The sequence below is a fragment of the Caloenas nicobarica genome, chromosome 3 (assembly GCF_036013445.1).
Source record: "Caloenas nicobarica isolate bCalNic1 chromosome 3, bCalNic1.hap1, whole genome shotgun sequence".
Lineage (NCBI taxonomy): Eukaryota > Metazoa > Chordata > Aves > Columbiformes > Columbidae > Caloenas > Caloenas nicobarica.
This window is the reverse complement of record NC_088247.1, coordinates 102,301,498-102,324,497: the sequence shown is the minus strand read 5'-3', so window position 1 is coordinate 102,324,497 and position 23,000 is coordinate 102,301,498. Positions and strand designations below refer to the sequence as shown.

General features: G+C 43.0%; 1 protein-coding gene across 2 annotated transcripts in view; it reads right to left on the bottom strand.

The window, feature by feature from the left end:
- MIA3 (MIA SH3 domain ER export factor 3) overlaps positions 1 to 20,366 on the bottom strand; it is a 28,187-nt gene extending 7,821 nt beyond the window's left edge. For both annotated transcript variants that reach the window (XM_065630838.1, XM_065630839.1), the window contains exons 1-13: positions 20,060 to 20,366; positions 19,186 to 19,319; positions 13,848 to 13,934; positions 9,915 to 12,861; positions 8,749 to 9,027; positions 6,669 to 6,748; positions 5,368 to 5,499; positions 4,138 to 4,159; positions 1,956 to 2,044; positions 1,745 to 1,822; positions 1,541 to 1,651; positions 595 to 666; positions 285 to 389 (exon numbers count right to left, since the gene is read on the bottom strand). In XM_065630838.1, the coding sequence (XP_065486910.1) occupies positions 285 to 389; positions 595 to 666; positions 1,541 to 1,651; positions 1,745 to 1,822; positions 1,956 to 2,044; positions 4,138 to 4,159; positions 5,368 to 5,499; positions 6,669 to 6,748; positions 8,749 to 9,027; positions 9,915 to 12,861; positions 13,848 to 13,934; positions 19,186 to 19,319; positions 20,060 to 20,216 (4,293 nt within the window). In that variant the 5' untranslated portion in view covers positions 20,217 to 20,366. The remainder of the gene's footprint in view (positions 1 to 284; positions 390 to 594; positions 667 to 1,540; positions 1,652 to 1,744; positions 1,823 to 1,955; positions 2,045 to 4,137; positions 4,160 to 5,367; positions 5,500 to 6,668; positions 6,749 to 8,748; positions 9,028 to 9,914; positions 12,862 to 13,847; positions 13,935 to 19,185; positions 19,320 to 20,059) is intronic.
- Between the last annotated feature and the right edge of the window lie 2,634 nt (positions 20,367 to 23,000).

Genomic DNA, 23,000 nt, shown 5'->3' with positions numbered 1-23,000 from the left:
CAGTGACCACCACATCAGCACAGACATTCTGTGAAGTTGCTGACAAAACTGAATCACTGAAACTAGCAAAGCCTTCATACCGAAGACACATGGCTCACCTGCACAAAAAGCATTTGCAGGCAGGCGCAAGGAGTTAAAATTTTATCTTGATAATATGAAATGTGGAATTCTGACATGTTAAGAAAACAGAGACACACTGCAGTTATACTTCAGAAAACCAGGAATAAAGCCCCGACATTTCATTCAAAAGAGAAACAAAGTTGTCTGTCTTGGGCATAACTTACTTGTTCCTTGCTCTTTTTCAGCCTAGCATTCTCTTCCTGCACATGATGAAGCTCAGATTTCACCTTTTCTTCACTTAGTTTAGCTTCATTAAGGGCTATCTGCACCTACATAAGAAAGAAAAAGGAACAAAAAGACAAGAAGTCAAACTGTAATGGAACAAGAGCTGAGTATTAACTAGTAACGGGAAAGGAATACATGCACAACCTCGAATCTGCTAAGCTAGTTTTTTTTATTACATCCTAGATATGAACTTTCCTGGCACCAGGACCTGTACCTGTGACTGCTAAGAGGGTATAGATAACGCTTTACCTCTGAAAGTTCTACAGAATGCACACTGACAGCCTCTTGAAGTTTCTCCAAGGACTTCTGGGTTTCAGAGATCTATATAAGAAAAAGAAGAACAGAGACTGCGTACTAGGCTTGTACATGCCTCAGCCCGAATGTGTAGTTACTTTACCTGTATATTTTGGAAGCATAAGAGGAAAGTTAAAACACCAACAAATTTTCATTTAGAGCAGCCATTAGATTAGCAGCAACACAGCACTGCCTTATCAGCAAGGCAAGGAATAGAAACACACAACACATTAGAATCAAACCCCACTGTGACTCTGCTCATGCGTGGCTGGAAAAGTTCCCTGCACACCTGCACAGTCTAGAACGAAAGTACCATGTGCTGCTGTCATTAGCAACCTTTGATCAAAACAAGTTCAAAGAACTTATTGCAGCTCACCATTACTACAAAATATCAGGCTTTAAAAATAAGAAAGAAAAAAAAAAGTAGTAATAAATACCTCTGGACAACAAGAATGAGGGGCAGCTTACAGATCTGCACACTTAGAGGAAGCATCTAGTTTTATAGAAGTACAAGAAAACATCTCTTGCAAACCTGAAACCTTCAGCCAAATTGTTAAGGAACTTCCTGGCTCTGGCTAGGAAGTATTAGACTAGCCCATGACTTGAACACATCTGTTTGTGTGTAAAAGCACATAACCACACAAACCCATCACAATTTTAGATGAGAGAAAAAAAACAAATAGACAAACAAACCACACAACACCCCACCCCACCACCCCCAAACAATCTATAGATTCTCTCCCTTGAGCTTGGGATGAATCTGAAATTTCATTTCAGTTCTCTTTTTGAGACAGCACATCTTGTTTGCTCTACCTCTCTCTGCTCACCCACAAGGTTGTGAGCAGGTTTTAGGGCACATTAACTTAAGGACAATATAAGGAATTAATGTGATTGCTCCTACCTTGTTTTGTTTCTTTTCGTTCTGTTTTCTCTCTGTTTCAAGCATTGTGTGCAGATTTTTTACTTTGTCATCTAGTTGACGATTTGCTTCTTCCAGTCCTTTGACAGTGTCCTAAAAAAACCAAAACAAGAGTAAAAGACCAACTAAAGCAAGTTATTTTATTGATGTTTTTGCTTTCGGTAGAGACAGTTAACTGTTTCTTACCTTAAGCCCTGCGGTTTCATCAGAGAGAATGTCTTTCTGTTCTTGGGCAACTTTCACAGATTCCTTTGCTTCCTTTATCTAAGCACAGAAACAACCAAACAAAACTGAGGAAATTGCCAACATAATATTCAGTAAGAATAAAACTGTGACTGTGTCTTTAAACCAATAGCAGAAAATTAGAAAGGAAAGGACAAGAACCTAGAACAAATACCTTTTGATCATATTCTGACATCTTTGCTAAGATTTCTGTTTTTTCTTGTAGAAGGTTTTTAATCTTTTCAGCAAGTTGCTTTTCAGTCACTAGGAAGAAAAAGAAAGCTTACAGTAACTGTACTTCATGTCCTGGGGGAAAAAATCAGAGCTATCATTACTGCAACTTTAGGGAACATTCAAGTAAGGACTAAAGCACAAATCAGGATAGCACCAATTCCCTGGCGGTCGGCCCTTTCTGCAGGAGCCCAGCTTTCATTTAAAATTAGGATTCAAAACAAGACAGTAAAGCATTGAACACTGACACAAAGCATATAGCTCTTGCATCCACTTCACAGAAGCTGTTCAGAGAATGCACAGCAGAGTGACTAAGATTCTGGCTACACACAGATGAGGTATGTTCAAGGGAAAGACTGGCAGGATGTTGGAGCAGTCTCAGTCCATCTGACACTCCGGGAGATGCAACACCTTCCCTAACAACCACCTCGTCCTGCTGTATTGAAACTGAACATTTGGTCAGCAAAGATAATAGGATGAAAGCTCTGAAAAATCTACTGAGAACAGAAAAGAGACTTGCAGGTAGCAGACAGCATCTGTAAGCCTCAAGGAACTGCACGGCTTTCTAATAGACGCTATTGCTCACAGACCTCAAAAGGGTTGTGACCAAGTAACAGCTCTGTAGGCATGGATTAGTTTCTCAACCTAAACAAGTCACCAATCAACCCTCAGGATTCAACAAAAATACTTAAACTATTTTATTACAAATTAATTTAGAGAAACAACCAATTTCCATTCTTTTTCAAATCCTAAACCACCCCCATATTTGAACATCCCAAGCCTCACTTCCCTTACAGCAAACCTTGCAGCACAAATAGGAAGCGCTGGTTGTTCCAACTGCATCCCACGGGCTGCAATGGCAACTGCTGCTCCTCCTTCCTCTCCTAGAGGAGGGCTCCTGGGCCAGAAGGTTCCCAGCCCTCCCTGCTCTGAGAAGAGCCAACACGCAACTGCTGAGGAACAAGACAGTTCTCAGTAGTTTAAGGGGGGCAGGAATCCCTGAATTAGTTTGGTCTCCCAATTTTACTACTGTGATGAAGTGGGGATAATAGACTTTATCTTTAGGATTTCAAACACAATCTATTTCTTAATGCGTTTTTCTCCCTGTTAATATTCCTCCATTTCAGATAAAGATTTTAATAACAGCATGAACTTTATCATGCTTGAAGAATATTTATTTGTTCTTAGCTTTAGTAGTTTCTATACAGTATTATACAGGAGAAGGGGATTAGATCTATGTTCCTTTTTTTTTTTTAAAAAAAAAAAGCAAGCTGCTAAGTAATTTCTACAACACTGATACCAATGTTTTTACCCCCTCCAATAATATTTGTTTTACAGCACAGAAATCTCCTTACAGATCCAAGATGGATTTTTTCAGCTCACCAATTCTGCATTAATTATATAGAAAGAAACTGCAGGATAACTACAATGAAACTAGAGTGGAATGACAGGTAAGTAGCATGGTCTGCAAAGATGAAACAGGCAGAAGAGTTCATGTGAAGACAATTCTTGTCTTATTTTTGTTTTGTATTCAATTACAAATTCTAGCAACTGCCCTACTTTGAATTCTATTTCCTTTCCATTCAGTACATTTTATATACTTGAAGCTGGAGAAAAGCCCTTGTAGAAAGCAATGTACTAGCCACAAGATTATCTGCATTCTAGGTCTACATTCAGAAGGTCTTTGCAACTGCACAGCAGGCAGTTTCAGGCTACCCTAAATCCAAAAAGGAAAGAGGAACTAGATACTGCTTTTTGTGAGAAGCAACAAGCAAAAGCATATTCACTGCTACTAAGAAAACCAAAGCAAACTCTGTGCCACTGCCACTGTACCAGTAAACCAGCAGATCACATTTACGTTGAACAAGGCAGAGCTTTTCCTTGCCTTTTTCTTTAATCTACAGGTGTGAGCTGCATTATTTCTCCTAATCAAAGCATTATCAAAAGCAAAATTGAAATCCTCAGATTCAAATACGTATCATCCATGAGCCTAGCTTACACCATATGCCCAGACTTAGCATTCTTCTTGAAAGGGAGCGAAAATTGACACTTGATCCTCTGAAATAATCTTCAAAGCTTCTACATATCTATGCATCAAGTATACTGAAAAGCACAGAGAAACTTACCTTGATATATTCTACTCTTTACCTACAGAAGAAAAAAAAAAGTGAAAAATTTTATTAATTTTTCCTATAGAAAAAAGTCACTGTTTACACATGGATTAAAGAAGCATATGGAAAACACATCTATCACTGCCAACAAGAGTGTTGAATAACACTACAAACAAGCTTAAGCTGTTTTCTAATAAAAGCTTCTGGATTAATGCCCTGTCCTAGAGCCTTGGTAAACATCTGTTTACTCAGTCACTAAAAGGATACCAGTAACTGCCCACATCCAATTTGCAACAAGGAAAACTAAGCCAATTTTCATCAAACGACAGTCGTGAACTTGCAAACACAAAAAATACTTGCATCCCAGTTCTGATACATCTAAAGCAATGTACATTTACATTATAGTTGCTCATTTCGAAACTAACATGGTTAATTTCAGAAGCCACCTTTTTATGCTGTTATATTAAGACTATTTTGCATTTGAAATTGACCCACTGTATCGAATATCAAAACTAAGCAAGGCAAAAAACTACTATTGTTATTACAGATAATATTTAATGTATTTTTGTCAAGCAAAGATAAAGTATTCCACAGGCTTCCAGAGCATATCATGACTGAAATGGACAGCTGTAAAATAAACTGTCCTATTTAATTTTCATCTATCAATTCACAAGGAGATGCGCTGGCACACCTGAGAGCTAGTGATGGTATTTTTCTTGCACAGAAGTTATCCATGCAGGAAAGAGGAGGACAAATGCAGAGTGAGGAAGGGACTCACTCTCCAGTGAGAATTAAGATCAGGTGTTTAAGTTTCTAAACGTGGCACCTACAAGCAGCTGGGCAATATGTAGTGGAGAGAAGTAACTGCTTGTTTGGCAACAGTCAGCAACAGGCTCAAGCACATGGAAGGCTTCTCATTTCAAAGACATGCTGACCCTTCCTGCAGCCTTCTTCCTTTACATCACACTCCCCTATTTTGCTTTTGAAACTGCCCCTTACCAAAAAAAAAAAAAAAATCTTCCATTAATAGCTTAAAGGAAACGCTTCTCAGCTTGAAGAAAATTACAACTTACTTTAGCTATTAAGCACAGCGTTTACTTCACATTAATACTCTAAATGGAAAAAATAAAACCACGAAAGACTACACATTGCTTTGACCTCGGCAATGCTGAAACAGTTTAACCGTACAAAAGACCGCTCAGTAAGTTAAATACCAGCAGGCTTGCAAGCATGAAGTATACTCACTGAAAGGCAGGTTCTCCAGAAAATTATAGCAAGCGTGGCAATTCCCACTAAGGCAGTGACAATAACAGGCTCCCATGGAAGTCCATGGAAATCAGGCCCAGGACGAATTTCCTCAGGCAGGGTAGCAACCAACTGAAAACCAACAACATTGACAACTATGAATATGCTTTTATTAAATACTCAGGCAAAATAAGCAGCCTGCCAAATGCTTTTAATCCTCTCGTAAAAGCAGAGAACCATCTAGAGCTTTCTTGCAGTTTTTGTGTAAACTGAAAACCGAAAATGAAGAAACCACAAAGCAGCGTGATGCTGGCATTTCAACTCAAAAGCCTGACTATCTGAAAGACACCTGACAGCAACAATCTGCTGGCAAAGAACAGCTACACCAAAATGAGCTGATACACACATTTTGCATTACACAGCACTAACAGTTATTCGATCCGTTCCAAAATAAAGCTAGAAGGATGGAAAAATATAGGGAAAAAACCCCACCAAAACAGGTTTACATCTGAACGTTCATAACAACCCACTAAAACAGGCTCAGATCTTTTCCCAGTCACAGGGTCACACGTCATGTGTCTCGTCACACATCTATCTGAAGGCCAGAGAGCACCAACTGCCTGAAAAAGGTGTCAATACCTGGTACAGCTTACAGGGCTGACACAGCCATGGCACTCGGAAAATAAACTGTATGAGCCACACGGAAACGGCTGCCTTCCCCCGGGCCGTGACATTACAATAAGGCCGCACAGTTCCCCCCAACAGCTCGGCCCAGGGGCGAGCAGGTCCCTCCGCAAGCACCGTCTCCCCACAAGCGCCGGGGAGCGGCGAGAGGCCAGGCAGCGATCCCGGCCCCCGCTGACGCCTCCGCTCCCGCGGGATCGCCCGGCATCGCAGGACGGGGGCGAGGAGAACCGGCCCCTTCGCAAAGGGAGCAGGGCCGGGGTACGGCGGGGGTGACCCGACCCACTAGGGGACGCGGGGCAACCTCCGCCTCGGGGCGCCGAGTCTCCCGGTTGGGAGCGGCGGAGCCCTCCTGCCGGCCGTTAACGGCTGCCAACCGTCGCCGGCGCGCGACATCCCGCCCCCCCCGCCCCCCCGCGCACCTGCAGCAGCCGCCGCGCCGGGGGCTCCACGAGCCGCTCGGCGGCGCCGCCCGCGGGGTCCATGGCGGCGCGAGCCAACCGGCAGGCACACGTCAGCCCCAGTGACGCCCCCGCCCCGCACCTCCGACACGCCCCCGCCCCGCGCGTCATCGGCGCGCGCCACGCGCATGCGCAGCCGCCGCCTCCGCCACTCACCCGCCGCAGGAGCTCGCGCGCCGCGGGCGCCGCTTCCCTCAGCGCTCCCCGGGAGGCGGCGTCTGGCTCCGCCCCGCGTCCTGCGGGACAGACACACACACAGCGGGGTTACCTCACTGCAAACCCCCCCACAGAATCACAGACTGGTTGGGGTTGGAAGGGACCTCTGGAGATCATCCAGTCCAACCCACCTGCTAAAGCAGGTTCACCCAGAGCAGATCGCACAGGAATGTGTTCAGGGGTTTTGAATGTCTCCAGAGAAGGAGACTCCCCAGCCTCTCTGGGCAGCCTGTTCCAGTGCTCTGGCACCCTCACAGGAAAGAAGTTTCTCCTCATATTCAGATGGAACCTCCTGTGCTTCAGTCTGTGCCCATTGTCCCTCATCCTATTGTTGAGCACCACTGAAGAGAGTCTGGTCCCATCCTCTTGACACCCCCCCTTGAGATATTTATAAACATTGATAAGATCCCCTCTCAGCCTTCTTGAGGCTGAACAGACCCAGCTCTCTCAGTCTCTCCCCATAAGAAAGGTGCTCCAGACTCCTAATCATCTTTATAGCTCTCCGCTGGACTCCCTCCAGTAATTCCTTGTCCTTCTTAAACTGGGGAGAGCCCAGAACACACCGCAGTTGCTGCGGCATCTTGGGCGAGATTTCAAATTACAGTCCCCAGTTCTCCGGGGCATTGAAGAAAGAGGCAAAAGTCCTCAGAAAGTATAGTGATATTCCACAAGCTGCTTTCGAAAAGGTGCTGCAGAGAGGGACATAAGACATACAAAGTCACTTTGCCAAGCCTGCCTCAGACAGCACAGACATCTCCTTCAACAGCAAGTCAACAACAACAAAATCATGCACTCAATTCCAAATCGACAAATCTTCATCTTCTAAGGCTACAGTACTATTAGTACAGCATAAGCGTTAAACCACCTCAACTTCTACCCTGGCCTGAAGCCAGCCTCCTCCTGCTCTCACTGCTACTGTTGCCATGAATTCAGGTTGGCAGACTGAAATAACCACCTGCCCAGCCTGTTGTTACATTGTGGAATGGCCACTGTGACCAGCATTTCTAAAGATCTGCCCTGTTTCTTCTCAGCAAGTTCAAGTAGTCCTCGTAGGAATTCGTGGCAAAGAGCATTTAACCACCATTAAGGAAGGAATGAAAGATGGTCTAAAATACCCCTGAACATACAACTGCTTAACCATGTAAGTAATCCCCCAGCCATTTAAAATCCATAAGGTATCTTGGCGTTCAACCTCGAGCTTCTCTCAGAACTTAGAAGCTGCTAAAAAGCACTTTACTAAGGGGATGGTATAGTACCTCAGTAGTGTACAACAGCTAAGCAAGACATCCCTGATTTTTTTGTAAATGCTCAGTGTAGACAGATTTGTTAAGTGTAATGGGAAGTGAATGCAGAATAGCAAAGCTGGCTTAGCACTGAGAATGGAGTCAAAGGCAGGTTCATGCCAAAACAGAGCTGGGAAGATGATGGTAATAGGATCCCTCCTTGGCATAATGATGAGTCAGCACGGGTCAGCACACTTGCTCCAGAAGAAAAAGGCCTCAGCAGAACAGAGTAAAATATTTTGCCTACTCCAACAAACACCTTAGCCAGAAATTACTGAATTGCTCAAGGGAAGCTACACTCTGTCTTTCCTGGAAGGTAATACAGCCCAGAGTCGCAGGTTAAAAAGAGCAAGAAGCACATGACTCTATAGCCTAATGGTTCGACTGTCAGTCCCCCTGCAAAGTGGAAGATACCTGGGCTGATGGTATGTAGGCTTCCAGTGATTTCTGCTCTTATCTACTACCATCCTGAGACACAGTCCACCAGCCCAAGGACAGAGCTCTGACACTTATTTCTATAGTGCAAATAGGTAGTAGAAAAACCACTCTGCTGAGATGAGTGGTAGGGAGACAATACTGCCACTAGAGGGACTGTCACAGATTAGTAAAAGCCATTAGGATTATAGCAACATACAATGAAAATATTACACAATTACGAAGGTTTTTCACTAAAAACAATTCAACCATGCTCCTCTTTAAAAGCAAAAGAACAAAACAACCCAATTCTGAAAGGTTACCTGCAGCAATATCTTCCCTGGCACTCCGTTGAGCATCAGTTGACCCAAAGGAAGTATCTTCCAGCAACGATCCTCTGTCACTATTGTACCTTTCTTCAGCTTCTCTATTATCTGAGAAGTTGGTCTCTTCATGCTGAGGTGGAACATTAACAGCCCTCTCCTCTTCAATAGACTGTTCTGGCTTCTTATCTTCAAGCTGCTGAAATTCCTGATTGATCTCGTCAACAGCATTTGGGTTTCTGATGGAAACTCTGTCATATTCAGCCTCTTTTGCAGCATCTGTGACAGACAGGGAGACATGAATTAAGCACTAAGCTAATGTGTATTTCTTACTCACAGCTGTCTCCAGTGAAATACTGTATTTGAGAAAGCTTTTTTGTCATTTTTTTTAAACGCTTCAGCTTATGTATTGCTTCCAGTATATTCTCAATCAACTTTCGGTAACATCTAATTCAATGTTATATGGAATTTATGTAAGGTATCAACCACTGACAAGATAGTGAAATATTTTCATTATTCGTGACTTTATCAGAAATTCCATACTTAACATGTACACTGTAAAAGGACCTTTGCTAAGAGTGTATCTTACCACCCTGCACATTAATTAGAAAAACCAGCAAGTTTGCAGCAGACTTGACCACCGGTTCTTCCCCCATCAAAAGATCTGTTTATCCAGTATTGCTACTTAGGCACTTTTATGAACGTGGGCAAAAACATGATGCTAGGGACACACAAGATTTTAGGTGCATGGTTTTAGTGCCTGAACTTTGCATTAATCACTGGATCTTTCATAATTAGGTGCTAGCTAGTTCAGCAAGAGACTGGTCTTAACCCTCCAGAAAATTTAGCACATTAGTATATGTGAATCCCCATTTGTTGAGAGGAGGTATAGAAATGACCTGAATGGCTCCCTCTAGCCATACCCACGCACAGATCCCACTTTCTTGCACTGAACCTGTCCCATAAGAAAACATGCTGAGCTCAACACTTTATCTCAGGATTTGTCCCTGGAGACCCATCACAATGCCAGAAAATATGCATTAAAAATAAGCAAAATATCAGTGGATTCCACAGAGCCTCTTTCAATTCTGCTCCCTCACCCTTTTCTCTGGGTTACATTGTATTGTCTGGGATACGGTTTTACATTCATTTCATCTATTTATTACCTTGAACATGTGGCTGATCACTTTCCTGTTCTGGTATAGATGCAAGTGGGACACTCTCACTAGCCGACGAATATTTACTCCTTAAAGAATATATTAATTCTTGAATATCATCCATCAGTGCACTCTCCTCATCATACAAATCCATCTCTTTCACCACCTCCTCTTGATTTTCTGCCACTCTGGAATCCAGAACTCTTCCCACAACATCCATGATGCTTGATTCTGAAAACTCAAGTATCTGGTCCAGAACTTCTTCTAGATCTTCATTATTACGGCTTGCCTTGCGAGCAAGCTCCATCTCTACTTTCATGTCGTGAAACATAGCTTCTACCCTAAACATGTGCTGAAGCCCAAGGTACTTTCGTAGACGTGTTACACGCTTTTCATCAAGAAAATCTCTCATTATTGTGAGGCGCTTCACAGACTCACTGAAGTCTGTAACGGTGTCATTTGTGGCTGCTGAGTGGTCAGCAGGACTGGGGAAATGTGCAAATGGCTGGTGGTCAGTTCTTTCATGCTCTAAATTTTGCACCTCTTTTGAGTCTTTCTGTGAGATGCCCTCTGGGAGATGGTCTTTCCTTTGGTTAAAGTCATTGTTGTCTTCTCTGTAAGGAGATTGGAAATTATGTTCTTTCACAGCTGATGGTTCCTCAGCTTCAGAAGAGTCCTCCTCGTCTTCCATGACATGTTCCATCTCATCCAATTTAGCATTTTCACTCACTGGTACATCAACCTCTTTGATCCCAGTCTCGCTTGTATCTTGCATGCTGATTGGTTTTTTAGCCTCCTTAGAAAATGAGTTTGTTTCCTCTCCTGTTTCATAAGTAGGATTTGCAGTTCCCGAAACAGCTTCGCTTAGTACTTCTAATTCAGGGTTTGTACTTTTAACATTTAGTGTATCACCCTGTACATTTGCAGCCCTTGCTTGTGAGAGCTTTGCACTTGCAGCATTCTCATCCTCCAGGAGCTCTTCCTCTACTTGTTTCAGGTCAGGGTCATCTTCAGCATCTGGCCCTTCAGATTGCAATTCTGGTCTTGCTGTTCTTTCTTTAGCTAAATTTGTGCCAAGATTTCTGTCTGAATCTGCATCCTCGGTACGAGCAGTTCCTTGCTGAGTAAGAGTCTCTGTATTAGTATTCTTTGTAGTGCTTTTTGATTTTTCTTCAGGGGAAATTTTCTCAATGCTTTCTTCAAGCACTGTCATCTTGCCAAGTTTTCTTGAAAGCTCTTCTTTCCTATCTGCCTCTGAATACTCCGTCTCATTTTCCCATGGCCTAGGTTGCTTGACAGCTCCTCTATAGCTTGGGTCTCCCTCTCCTGCAAGGGTTTCCTTCATGTTTTCCCTTTTCATTTCAGGTTCTTTGTTAAAAGAGGTGGTTTTTTGATTTTCATGATTGGTCTCCCCTGTTTGTTTCAAACCTTCTTCATGTCTTAGAAGCTCTTTCTCCACAGCAGGCATTCCATGCTCCACTTTCTCTTTTAAGAGGTCAGTACCTCCTAAGTCACTTTGAGATACATTTTTTACCTCCTCCACTGGTTTGGCTGGAACAACAGAAGGCTTGTCCTCAGCCCTTCCTTTCTCCTTCGTTTTCTCCCAGAAATTTATGTGCTTTAAATCACTTTCCAAGAACTCTTCCAAGGTGTCATCCTCAAACTTTTTCTCATCTTTCTCTATTTGAACAAGCGGCACTCTTTCTGGACTTCTGTTGATATCACCAGCAGGTGGTTTAAAAGCATCTTGCTTGCTTTTAACAGATGATTTGGACTCCAGATCATCTCCTGGACTAAAGAAAACATGAGGATCAGGCACAGCTGTACTCTTCAGCTCTTCAGTATTTGACTCAGTGCCATCAACTATGAGCTGTTCTTCAAACTGTTCAGTTTTGTTTGTTTTTTCTTTTGAATCCAGATCACCTGTATCTACAGGTTCCTTTCTAAGGAGTTCTTTGGAGAAATCCTCAGGCTGAGTTGGTGCTGGTGCTTCTCTTTTACTAATCAGCATCACCTCATCCTGTTTTTCTTTTGTTTGTTGAGATTCGAACCTGTCCACATTTATACTGTGACCTGACTTCTTGCTCTTACTGAAGGCATCCTTAAGAATTAATACATCTGAATCGTGTTCTTCCTCCTTGTCTCTTTGGTTATTTAGCTCTGTAGCACCCTTTGTATCTTCATCAAGTTCATGATTTAGTGACTCAATGTCATCATTTTCATCACTGTCTAAATCCGCTGGGGATGTAATTTCTTCCTCTGCCATAAAAGACAGCAAAGGGATTTCTTCTGACTGATCTGCGAAGTCTGGCTCCTCCTCTGCATCAGGAGCATTAATGCTCAAATCTTCATTAAAATCATCTTCCAGCGATGTAACATGGCGAGTCACCTCATCATCTGATACAACAGCATCAGCAGTTGAGCCAAATTTTGTTTTCAAGTTTAGAGAGAGCTCTCTGTTTAAAAGTGTATAGGCATTGACTTCTGCACTCTCTTTGTCAAGTTGACTGGCTTCACCCTGAGGAACACTAGTGTTTTTGGTATTTTCACTTTCTAGCCCTTTTAGTTTCCCATGTAGCATTCCTTTCAAGTGCTCATGTGCAATTTGATCTCCCTGAGAGTTTTCTTCATAACTATTGACACTGGAGTGTCCCCCAGTATTTTCAGTTCCTTCTGCAGAAGAACTGTCTACTTGCTCTGTCATGGCGAGGGCTTCCTTGTCATCTTCTGTGCTTAGCTCAAGATTATCTGTCTCCAAAGCATCAAGGGACTTTACTGTATCAACCTGTGCAGTCTCTTCAGCCCTTTCAATTCCTTCAGCTGGTTCTGTCCCTGGATCACTTGATTCAGTTTCCCCTTCATCTGCTATTGTCTCTTGCAATGACTTCAAAAGGTCATCCACATCATAATTATCAAAATCATCCCTCCCGCCATCAAAGCAAACAAAGTCTGTTTCCTGAAATGAAAAACAATATGTAGTCACAAATATTATTTTATTACAGCGATGAGACCAAATCCATTTGGTTGGTTAGACAAGAGATGCGGCAGAAAAGGAAATTATATTAATCATGCAGAATTAAACCCTCGAGTCCTAACCAAAACTCTCTTTGAAATCAGTGGAAGTTTTGCCCAAGAACTAAATAAAAAGCTTATGGCTTCGCTCCATCAAAGACCTCCTAGTGAAGAACAAACTGAAAGCCAGCAATGGAATTGACAGTATTATACTTTACTCATAATATATATCCTGAATTAAGAACAAGTCTGTTGCTGAATGCCAGTAAGAAGAAGAAAACAAACATCACTGAGCTTGTTTGTCACAATCCCTTCCAGCTGGTCTCTCCTCAAATGACCAACTCCTCCAAGCAGGAGCTCCCTGTTACACAACTTCTGAAAAATAAATGAAACAGCCATACAAGCCACTGAACACAATTCCATAAAGGTCTGAAGCTGCATCCACAAACAGGCTTTACTCACACGACTCTGGAGTTTCCAGCTGTCAGTGCATGAAAGGCATTTATGTGTGTAAGGGTTGAAAGACCAATTCTAGAATCAAAGGGCTAAATGTATCAGGCTTTGTTTGTTTCTGATAGTACTTTAAACTTTGAAAGTTTGGGAAAAATAAACCATTCCGAATACATACTGAGCAGCCTATGTGCGAGCCAGCTAGCAGCATTTCTAGAGCTCAGTCCAAACAGATTTTGTTAGCAGAAAAACAGAATATTCAAGAAAAGAAAGATCAATGCCCACATTTTGGGCTGATGCTTACACACCCATCCACAAACATTCCACCCCCCTGACACATATGTGCACATATGTAGCTGCTTACTAACAAAAGGTAACTAAGGATCACTGATATTCCCATTCTCCTCTTCAGGGACTTTATTGAATGCTGAGGTAAGAAACGGTAAGAAGCCCAGTTCAAAAATAACAAATAAGACTTACATCTGTTGGTAATTCTAGCTCCTCATTGGAATAATTATGATTTATTTCAAGTAAATCCTTTGGAAAATATCCAAAATCGCTTCCAACCTGCCAGAAAATAAACACAAGGGGAAAAAAAAAGCAGTAAAGAAGCTTTTGAAATCATGTGACTATGTTAAAATCCTAATTACAGACACTAGTAACAAACACAAACTCACTCCTAAGTATTTCTAAATGAATTTTAACACAGTGAATAAAAGATTAGCAATACCTTGTTTATGCAAGAGTTTTCATTGAGGTTTTATACTTATGTTTCACAATACCCCTGTGAAGTTGTTATGTTTTACTGTTCGTGTTTTAAAGCCTGACTTATAACAAATTATTAGGAGAGCTGGGAGTGAAGCCCAGGCACTCTGGCTCATGCGCTTTAACTGCTATTGTGCACTCTCACTGGCACCACATATGCCTCAAGTATTTTCTCAAATAGTAAGAAGAGAATCCTTGACTAATAAGATTTACACCCACACAAAATATTACAGCCTGAAATATGCCTGCTTTGTAGCTTAAGGGAAAAAAAAATTCTTAAAGCAGATTTTAGGAAAATGCAAAGTAGTACCTGAGGTAATAATCTATCATTTAAAAACCTGTGTGGAAAATATACCCACTCTGCAAATGCATTGCTGCTCTTCAGTGACTAATACAAGCAAAAAATGGGTTGCAGATGGCTATTTTCAAGCAAGTCAACATGCTAAGCCAAGGCAATAGCGGAAGACAAGAATCTCTCTTATCACTCACTAGATAAGATCTACACAGTAATGCTCTCACGTGAGAGTTCTGACAATGGCCATCAAGAAGCCAATATTAATAGCATGCTATCACTATGCAGATTAGATAATCCAGGCAATTAGAGCCTGGTGGACACACCTAGCAAGGAACAGAGTTCCTAGACAACCAAAATATCCAGGGGGTAGTGGGAGGAAAAAGTGTTGGTCATTTCCTCCATGTCTTGTTGTAGGAGGAAGACAACAATTGCCAATTTTCTTGAAGAGTTTGGGAAGAACACTCAATTAAACATCAAATTAAAAAGGAAACCAGTTATGTCAAAACAATTAGGCATATATAGATACATGTACTGTTACAGTGGCATCACTGGAATAGGTTAACCTGGGCTGAAGTTCTCTGGATTTAGAATGACATAAAAAAGGAAAATTGTATCCAGTAAATAGTATGTACTAATGCTTTTGGGGGAGCTGCGTTTTGTTATGCAAATGAAGCAAGCACTGATAGACTATAGGGCTTCCTTTTTTAACTATTTCTCATTCAAGTCTTGACTTCCATAGTTGATATCCCTGAAGTTAGTTACACATACATATATATAAAAAAATAATCTATTACTTTCCCACCTTTTGTAAACACAGAGATACTCTCTTATGGAAAAGAGATAACATATGCAGGTTTATTATTTGGAATGGCAACTTAAACCAGACAAGTCAAATCGAAAGCTTGTCCTTGTGCGGTATACTACAGTTTTATTCTGAATTGCACTGTTTCTCTCTGCAAACTTCTATTCCAGTTTTAAATTATCTTTGTGAAAACAAAAGTAAAAGCTTCAAAGCAGCCTCCTTACAGACTCATCTCCGTGACTACCATTACAATTAGGCATCACAATTTGAAACTCATTTAGTGTAATCCAAGCTGCTGACCACACAAGTCCTCTGCAGTGACACAGTTTGCCACTTATGTTGTTTATGAGCCATATGGGATCTGTATGCCCAAAATTTAATCTGCTCCTCTCCCTACAAGTCGTCTCTTGTAAGGGAAAAAAATGCCTCATTGTGCAAATAAAGGAAACACTCTTCATTCTCTACAGACATGATAGAAGAAAGACATCATGAATGACAATTAAATAAGGGAGAAAAAAAATTTGCATCCTCCATTTCCACTCCCTTCCCAGCTAAAATGCCATGGGTGGGCAGAACACGTAGCTGCGTGTACAGCCTCTGTCCCCACAGGTGACAGCCAGCCGCAGCAGACTCACTGACCAAGAAGCCAGAGCCTCACACCACCCACCTCACCGACAGAAAACAGACAGCTGGGAAAGGAGATGTTCAAATGTTTTTAACTTTAAAACCCATATCCCTAAAGCACAGACATCGCAGGTACCTAAAACTGCAGAACATCAGTCAAAGAAGAGTTAGTTTGGTCTGCCCTTGCTGAACATCCGCATTGTTAACAAAACGCAGAAACAATAGCAAATAATTCCCTGATCCTCTGGATCCTCCAGACATGCTCTGTTTTCCTGTCTCACCTTAAATCTACCCCATCTGTCTTCCTTTTTATTACCCTACATATAAGATTTGAAAACAAACAAAACCACCACCCAAAAAAGCCACGATCTGCAGCCAAGTCCGTTTCTTGTAATGTGAGGCCAGAAAGAGTTTTATCAGTCTTGAATCAAAGGAATAAATTTCAGCCCTTTGCCACAAGATAAAATAACTATCTTCTGCAGCAATAATTTGAAGTGCCTTTGCTGAAATCTTTTGTTAAAAAGCAGTAGTTTTTACTTGGAATTATCCGAAGCAGTTTCGGAGTTCTGAACCCCGCTAAAGATGAGTGCAGGAGAAATGCATAGAAGGAAAGTCAGCACCACACAACTTGATGGTGTAAATAAGGTGAGGTGGATGCTGAAGAAGAGACTAGTTTTAGAGCAGGACACGCTGCATTGAACGAAAGCACCACATGTGCTCCACCTTTTGGCTTTGGGAAAAAAAAAACAAGTATTTTCCTGGAACTGACGTATTCATGAAATTCCTAACATAGAATTGCTATTAAATAACTGTCATAGAATATTGTCCAAGCATTTGGCTTTGCTTTATTAATGAGGTTTATTAATTTAGACAGCTCTGCTAAAAACTGCATGCTGTGTAATGTATAGAATACATATTATAGCTGGGTTCCAAATTTTTTCCACATACAGAATACTCACTGACTTTAATGGGAGTTCTCCAAGCAATACAGTATACAAGACTGGGATCACTAAATAAAGAATCTGTTTTGTTAAAATACAGGATATTTGCTGGCACAGGGGGAAAAAAAAAAAAATCAACAATGGCTTAAAAAGGACAGAGTGAATTAGAAAAGCAAAGGCAAATAAAGGCCGGACCCAACTGCTCCTTTCTTATCAGATCATCTCCCTTCAGGTCAGAAATATTGCTGCATTTCTCACAGCTCCTCAAAATCGATTTCAGGATTCGAGCCCATATTTTCAACTTGTTAGAAATAAGCCCCAAGTTGCAGTAGCTGAAGCTCCTTGTACACACATTCCCCTCACCTCTGCCCTCATCAGAAGATGAGAATACCAGCTATCCCTTGATTTCACAGTTTCCATTATGCCCTGATAAATACTCTTCCCCAAAACTTTGGGGACCAGAAAAAAGGCAGTAGAGTAGATGCACAGATTCAAATGATACATACGAGCACAAATAAAGTCATGTGATGAGATCCCAAAAGGGCTGTGGCAGAAGGTAACATGCCTTCCACTAGAATTTGCTTGATCGCAGACCTCTCTAGGTAGTCTGGTTTTAATTAGCAAGCAACAGCCTCCCCCTAGCTCCAAGTCTGCAGGCAGCGGGCACGGCTGGTCTGCATAAATCAAGTTGCTCAGCAGAATCTGGCACGGGAAGTCACGGTGCAGGAGCGAGACCCCAGTGCTATGTGCAAGTCAGGGACAGGGTCAGGCACGCCAGTGCCCTACTCAAAGTGCAAGGGCAGGTACTCTGACCCCGCTGCAGCATCTGCACACTGGTCTTTGCAGTGTTACGATTAATGCAGAAGCAATCAAACCAAGGAAAAAAATAAGGATTATAGCCACCAGCCAAAAGGAATTAGTTTGTCATCGCTGTCCTAAAAGGAACATAGAAAATAGCATAACAAGTAAAAAATAAAATGGAGCTTTGCAATTCTTTTAGACCTGCCAACTTCAGCTTTTATTTGTTAAATTCAAAGCAAACATCCTTTTAACTTGGACACACCTGTTGCAGGAGCTTCCTATCAGTGAGTAGGTAAACTGAATATTAACTCAGCAATTACCTCAAGCCTGCTGTCTGATCTTGCAGCCTGCATTATACTGTGTTAGAAGATGCAAAATTGGCCCCACGCTGCTACTCCGCTTCTCAAGACCTGGCAGCCCTGGAAACCTGTACCAGCTAATTAACCAGATTATTTATGGTACAGTACATGTCAGAAGGGAATTACCAGCATGATACAATTATAAACTCTTCTTTATCCATGTGCTGCAGTTTTCTGCTCTCTTCTGTATCACTCTAATTGGATTCAGCCCCTGCTGAGACCTTGGCTCCCCACACCCAGCCTGAACAGGTTAGAGAAAGTGATAGATCCTGCTTTTCACTAAACCACTAGTCCCACAGTCAACACCCAGGTGTGGCTTTGAGCAGCCTAGACCACTGTCGTAGGCAATCGTCTACCCCTTGTACAAGACCAGAATAAGAAAGGAGGTTGAAGTAAATGATTTAGACACAAAAGGGTATGTAGGGGAAGCATGGGGAGGTGGCAAGAGGGACTAATTCTAAGCAACCTCCAGACTGCCAGCATTTTCAAGGCAAGCCCACAAAAGCTGGTCTTTCTCCAGGGTATCTCAGGTCTGCTTCTGCTAGGCAAATAAGGTGCTTATCATGAAAGCCAAGCGTAGTTTTCTATGAAATAACTGCAAGTACCGGGACCCTCCTTTCACAGTAATATCATGCTCTCAGATTGCCCAAAGACCACAAGGCCACTACTCTGCAAACTGCTACAATGTATCACTAAAGCTTAAAGACAGAGACAGACCTCTAAAAGATCTATTTTACCTTAATTCTTTTTAGTTTTACTACTTTTTTTTTTCTCCAACTCTGCATGAAGCTTAGATAAGAAGGGGAAGACAGCAGCTGAATATTAGGAAGAGCAACGTGATTAAAACACGTACACGGAACGATCTGTAGCAGGATTACACTGAGCACAGGATGAGCCCACACCAGGGGTAAACACTAGTGCAGGCTTAAGCCTGCCTAGATGGAAAGGGAGGCTCAGCTTCCAGGCAGGCTCAGGGGCCACCACTCACAGTGCTGCAACGGGAGGTCTTCAACACAAAGGCGGGTTTTGAACAGTTTTTAGCACACGTTAGCATTGCTCAGTTTTCACAGCACTTATGCCCTAGGTTTGATCAAACCACATCCCATTTCACACTGGTCTCAAGACAAAACAGCATTCATTATGTCATTTAGCGATGTTCAGAACACTAAGTGATCTTGCCAACAGAAAGTGCCAGGAAGACCAAACAGAACAAATGCGTTTCAGTACTTACACTTCCAGCCCAGAGCTTGGTGGATTTTCCTATTAGTTTGTAATATACGTACACTGCTTCACCCTTCTTAAAATTTACAAAGCGACAATCTGGACCTTTAAAGTCCTGAGTTGCCTTCCCTCGGCACATTAACACTGTGAGAAGAAAACAAAAAGCAGAGTATTACTTTAAGAAAAAAAATAAAACAGTTTCATGAAAGGGGTCTTTTCTAAGTGGCAGAAAACAAGACTGCCCCCCCCCATGCACCAGTTTGCTATTTTCCAGATTGGGTCAAGAGATAAGAACATAAAGTATAAATAAAATAAGAGATTATTAAAAAAAAAAAAAGCGGCAAGCTCACTGATCGAGACAAGCGTTTGACAAAGCACTTGAGAATTACATTTCAGAAGCGTACTGTGAAGCTAATATAAAATTAGACGGGCCGAAAGATGACATCTGCGTCCTCGCGAATCAGCCTTGAAGTTACTCAATGCACAAACAACACCCAGAGAGCGGGTTTAGCACAAGAAGGTTTTGCAGGGGTAAAAAATAATTAAAAAAAAAAAAAAAAAAAGAGCTGTGAGGATCTGAAAACTTGGTCGTGAGGAGAGGAACGCCGCGGCTCGGCGCCGCCTTTCCATTTTTCCGATTCTCCCCCTCTTTCCGTGCCAAATCCAGGGGGGCTTTGGGAAATGTCCCCGGCAGACATGCGGCGTCTGCACCTTTTCCCGTAACAACTTCCCGGGGACTGGGGGCGGCCTCCCGGCCGCACCGAGCACCCGCACCGGGCAGGGACCCCCTCGCTCCCCATCGGACGCCCCCGGGCCGGGGTGACCCCTCCACCCCCAGTCCAGTCCCTCCCGGAGCGCAGCGCGTCCCCGCCGCCCCCACTCACTGCTGCACTCGGGGTCGGCGCAGCGCTTGCGCTCGGCGAAGCGGCGGCCCAGGTCGGGCCCGGCAGCGGCGGCGCGGGGGAAGGAGGGCAGCGGGGGCAGGAGCAGCAGCAGGGCGAGGAGCAGCCGGGGGTCCGGCGGCGGCGGGGCTGCGGCCATGTTAGCGGGAGCCGGCGGCGGGGAGGGAGCAGACACGTCAGCAGCGCCGGCGGGAGGGCGATGTGGCGGGGGAGGGACCGGCCCGGCCCCGCCGCCACGGCGGGAGGGGAGGAGGGCAGCGCCCGGACCCTCCCTCCCGCCGGCATCCCGAGCCCGCCCCCGCGGGGACGAGACCCCCGGCCGGCCGCGCCGGGCAAGAGCCCCGCTCTTTTTCGGGCTTCCTCCTAGCAGGGGGGTGAGAGGGAAGGTCCTGCCCCTTGTTTGTGCTTATTAATGGCCGCTTTCTCTAGCAGAGCATCGCTGAAGGGACAAGAACAGGTCTCTAGCTTGGAGGAGACTGAGGGGCGACCTCATTAATGTTTATAAATATATAAAAGGTGAGTGTCACGAGGATGGAGCCAGGCTCTTCTCGGTGACAACCAATGATAGGACACGGGGCAATGGGTACAGACTGGAACAAAGGAGGTTCCGCTTAAATATGAGAAGAAACTTCTTCTCAGTGAGGGTAACAGAGCACTGGAACAGGCTGCCCAGGGAGGTTGTGGAGTCTCCTTCTCTGGAGACATTCAAAACCCGCCTGGACACCTTCCTGTGTAACCTCATCTGGGTGTTCCTGCTCCGGTGGGGGGATTGGACTAGGTGATCTTTTGAGGTCCCTTCCAATCCCCGACATTCTGTGATTCTGTGGACAGCCCAGCGGTCTGACCACTGTGCAGAAAATGTGTAATTCCCCACACACACACACAAGGGGAAGGGTGCAATAGGTGCTATCGTCCACCTCCCTCCTGCCCCACCAAGAAGTTCAGATCTCCACTTGAGAGGAGCAATCGCCACCGAGCAAGTGTGTCACTTTCCCAGCGACCTCCCGAGAGTTTGAGGTTAAACCTGCGGTAACAGGCGGATACGAGCTTACTCAGTCGTAGTCCCGCAGGGGAAAGCGCAGGCAAATGAGGGGTTGCACATCTGGCTGCTGAAAATGCAGGATCCCCAACTGGCCTTTTCTTGCCCTTCCATTTGCTGCTACATTTTAGCTACAAACGTTTGCTAACCAAAAGATGTGCTACTTACACATATGCCTGCACTTTTCTATTAGCTCTTCTTTACATCCATCACCTTTATATTGCTTGAGAGATCTAAAATGGTAGAGTAACAGCAGAAGTCACAATGGAGACATACAGGAGAAAAAGGAATAAAACTTCTTCCCACCTCTTTTCAGACCCATATGATTCATTCAGCACAGGCCCTGGCTGGACAAAGAGTATAAAAGATGCAGACAAGAAGGAATAGCTAATATTATAGAGTCTTCTTGCTGGTTTATCAAATGGAAAAAAAATACAAAGGGTAAATTCTGAAGCTGCTTCTAAAATGAACAGGCACTTGGCAAAACTGATGGTCAGGGTGAAGGACTCTGCTTTTTTGTACAGTTGAAAGGCTGGTTGTTTTTGTTTGGTTGAGGTTTTTTGTGTGTTTGTTGTTTTGTTTTTTAAAGTTTTGTTTGGTTTTATTTGGTTTTGTTGGTTTGGGTTTTTTTTTTGTTTTTGTGTGTGTGTTTTGTTTGTTTTTGTTTTTCTTAACAGCCTTTTCAAATTATATATGTGCAAGCACTCTTAATTTCAGCTATTTAGAGTTTGTTCTGCAATTATGACAGAAGCAGTTGACCCTACTGCTCCACTTATTGCCAGCTCCCATCACAAGAGTTAGCAATCACCACTGCTAATTGCATTAGAGGCACTGTTCATGTTCTTAACATATCCTCACGATTATTGATTTTTGCTCTACATACTCTCATTTCTATAGCCCCACCGTACAGGGTCTGAGATCCAAGCTTAGTTACTGCTACATAATCTCTGAAAAATATGTAAGCATTTCATTTTCATTTTCCATCTAGAGCGGTTTAATATTTTAATCACTTTATGAAAAAGCACCAAGACAGAAACAGGTGTCTTCCTTAGTGCTGCAATGAATGGCTTTGCTACCTCTTTGCCAAAGATGCCTTGGACATCCTGCCATTTCTTACAGCCCGGTCCATCCCGAGACCAAGGAAACATCCACCCGTTAGAGGAACGCAACAGTTCATCCACCCAGCGCAGTATCACAGCTGTAGCACACAATGTTGCCGACAACTCCCCAACCCCTGAATTTTGTCGACATTTTTGTATTTCACATCCTGTAAAATGAGGTGACACCTATTTCCCACCACTGATACTGGCTGATAAAATTTAGAGGTGAATTTTGTCACAATTTACAATATGGAAGTGAATATATTCATGTTTTAAGATTACTGTACAAATGAAAGACAAGTCATTTTTCCCTTGATATTAGCATTTCTTGTGACTTAATGCCCAGCCTGGTCCTTAGGTGAAACTCCTTGTGAAGACAGAGCTGTCTGGCAATTTCCCATCGGTATGAGGTTATCAGGCTTACCTTCATTAAAAGACCAAGATAAAAGGTAATGCTGTCTGTGGTCATAAAGACACAAACAGCAAAAACGAAGATGTGAAGAGAAACAAGATCACATACTTCTTGCTTAAGTCATTGCTTTTGTTGTGCAATAACGAGCAGCTCACAGTGGGTACACATAGACAAGTCTGCCACTGCAACTGTCCAGCATTCCCTATAATTTCAAGTATTTAATAGTCATAATGTACCCACTTATTAACACACCAAGCTTTCCTCAGTGTGTGGCATAAAAGAGAAATATTTCATGTAGTTCATTTCCAATAGATATTTCAGATAAAATTTCCTTCAGTCCTCAATCCCAATCTTGGAAACAGATGTGTTTAG